The 2,158-nt window shown below is 50.0% G+C and overlaps 1 protein-coding gene across 2 annotated transcripts; it reads right to left on the reverse strand.

Annotated features, from left to right (window-relative positions):
* On the reverse strand, positions 1-786 carry LOC133463678 (barrier-to-autointegration factor-like protein). 2 transcript variants are annotated; one of them, XM_061745357.1, is made up of 3 exons: positions 649-786; positions 377-506; positions 1-304 (listed from the first exon to the last, which is right to left on the reverse strand). In XM_061745357.1, exons 2-3 carry the CDS (start codon positions 500-502, stop codon positions 158-160), a joined length of 273 nt encoding a protein of 90 aa, XP_061601341.1. In that variant the 5' UTR covers positions 503-506; positions 649-786; the 3' UTR covers positions 1-157. The 2 variants fall into 2 exon arrangements, with proteins under 2 accessions (XP_061601341.1, XP_061601339.1); XM_061745355.1 differs by lacking the exon at positions 649-786 and having other exon boundaries at positions 377-606.
* Positions 787-2,158: the final 1,372 nt, after the last annotated feature.

Here is a 2,158-nt window from a genome sequence, read left to right on the forward strand (position 1 = left end):
TTCAATAAGAGAGACGTTTTATTTCAGAAAAAACCTCCAAACATCTCATAGTTGCTGTGACTTCACAGGCGTCTTGCAGGAGGTTCTGCAAACTCCCCAGAACCAGATCCTGGAACCACCACCAGATCCTGGGTCCCAGAGGCACAGCAGGGCGGGCTCAGAGGAAGGTTTCGCACCACTCCACCAGGGCCCGAGTGCAGAGGTCGGCCTGGTAGTCGTTGGCGCCGGAGGTTTCCTTCAGCCAGGCCTTGAACTTCTCCGGGTCCCTCCCCATCTGCACGAAGTGACCCAGAAGCGCGGAGGCCTGAGAGACAGAGACCAGAGTTCAGGACCAGCACAGAACCACAGTTAGATGTACCTGGGTAGGGGGGCTCACCTTGGTGAAGCCCTTCTTCACCAGTTTCTCGCCCAGCACTTCCCCGATCCCCGGCAGGGCCGTCACCGGCTTGTCCTCTATCGGCTCACGCACGAAGTCCCGGTGCTTCCTAGTATCGTCTGGCATCCTGCTGTAGGAGAAAGGTTCAGCGTGTTTTCTCTTTCGTTATCAAACAGTCAAATCAGATGCCGGCTCTGCGAGTCGTCTGTCCCGCTGGAATCCGCTCGGTCCCGATTTAAGCTGGTCGTGAGGGGTGTGGCTTCAGAACACACCTGTGGGTGGGCGTTGGCTCCTCAGACACCTGTCGGTGTGTTATTCATAGTTTACTGATGTTCCAACAGCCAGACGTCAACTGGGAATGAAGCAAAGCAGGAAGTCGGGTCGGGACAACTTTCTGTCACATGACCCGGTTCAACCGTCAGACGTTGTCCTCACATCTTTCAGTCAAGCTTTATCTAAACGGCTCTTTTTATTTCCAACTTGTGCAACAAGCTGTTTAACAGGTTGAAACACAGAAACAATAAATACACAAGAGAAACTACCGGCCGGTCTCACTGTTCCCGTTCAGGTCTAAACTTCTAGAACCTGTATGATCCACATCAGTCTGGCTTTAGGCCACTCAACTGAAACTGCTCTTCTGTCAGTTACTGAGACACTACGGGTTGCCAGATCTGCTGGTCTGTCCTCAGTCCTCCTACTGCTGGACCTGTCTGTTGCCTTACACACAGTCAACCACCACATCCTCCTCTACACACTCTCAAAGCTTCACATTTCAGGATCTGTCCTCCTGTGGTTCATGTCTGACCTCGCAGGAAGATCCTTCAGAGAATCAGGACAAGGACGAGTGTCCAGATCACATGAGCTGGCAATAGGGTCCTGAAATGTCCTTGATTCTCAAAACAGTCATATCAGCTATGCACCTGCTGTTTAGTATTATTGTAAACTGTGAGAGAAGCGCTTGTTCACACAGGAGAACTCCCGTGTGAACCATGACTTAGACTTAGGGTGAGAACTGGCAGGCGGGGGTTGAAGGGTCAACCCCCTCCGCGAGATGTCGTATAAAGACGGGGGGCAGCCGGAAATTCAGCAGAGTCAGCTAGGGTTGATGGCTACTCTGCCTGGACTGTTCCGGCTCTCCTAGTCCTTCTGTGTTAAGGTAAGAGTTTAGGCCAAGCCTTGTGTAATTGTCTGTTGCTTTGTCATTTGCGGGGGATAACTTGACACAGAGTTATCCTAGCAAAGGGCAGTTGTGTGTGAGTCTTCTTGGTATGCACTGCTTGCTAATAAATGTTTTCATATCTTATAGCAAAAGCGAGTGTGTGTGGTTCATTTTTGCACAGCCGGCCCCTCTAGAACCTAAGTGAGATTTCTCCCAAAACATTTGGCGTTGTCGGCAGGATAGAAGGAAACTGATCAGGATAAAAGAAGACTGATTTACGTTTTATTGAGTGGCTGCGGTGTAAAAATGTCTAAGACTCAGGATTAAAGAAAACTGATTGATGTTTTAGTGGCTGTGGAGCAAAAATGTTTAAGCATAAAGATAAGTGTGAATTTGTTTTCCTGCGGGATGGAGGGGGACGCCCTGAGTCCTGGAAAGCAAAGATTGTTGACGGGTCGCCTGAAACTGTGATTTGTGTGGCGGTGCTGTGGAAACATCAACATGACTTCAGAATTGAGCAGGAGCTGCAGGCACAGGCAGAGATTGAGCTGTGTGCAGCGCTGTGCAAACGTCCACATGCTGATAAAGAGTGCAGTGAGAAATGGTTGACCAAAGTAATGACA

The sequence above is a fragment of the Cololabis saira genome, chromosome 17 (assembly GCF_033807715.1).
Source record: "Cololabis saira isolate AMF1-May2022 chromosome 17, fColSai1.1, whole genome shotgun sequence".
Classification (NCBI taxonomy): domain Eukaryota; kingdom Metazoa; phylum Chordata; class Actinopteri; order Beloniformes; family Belonidae; genus Cololabis; species Cololabis saira.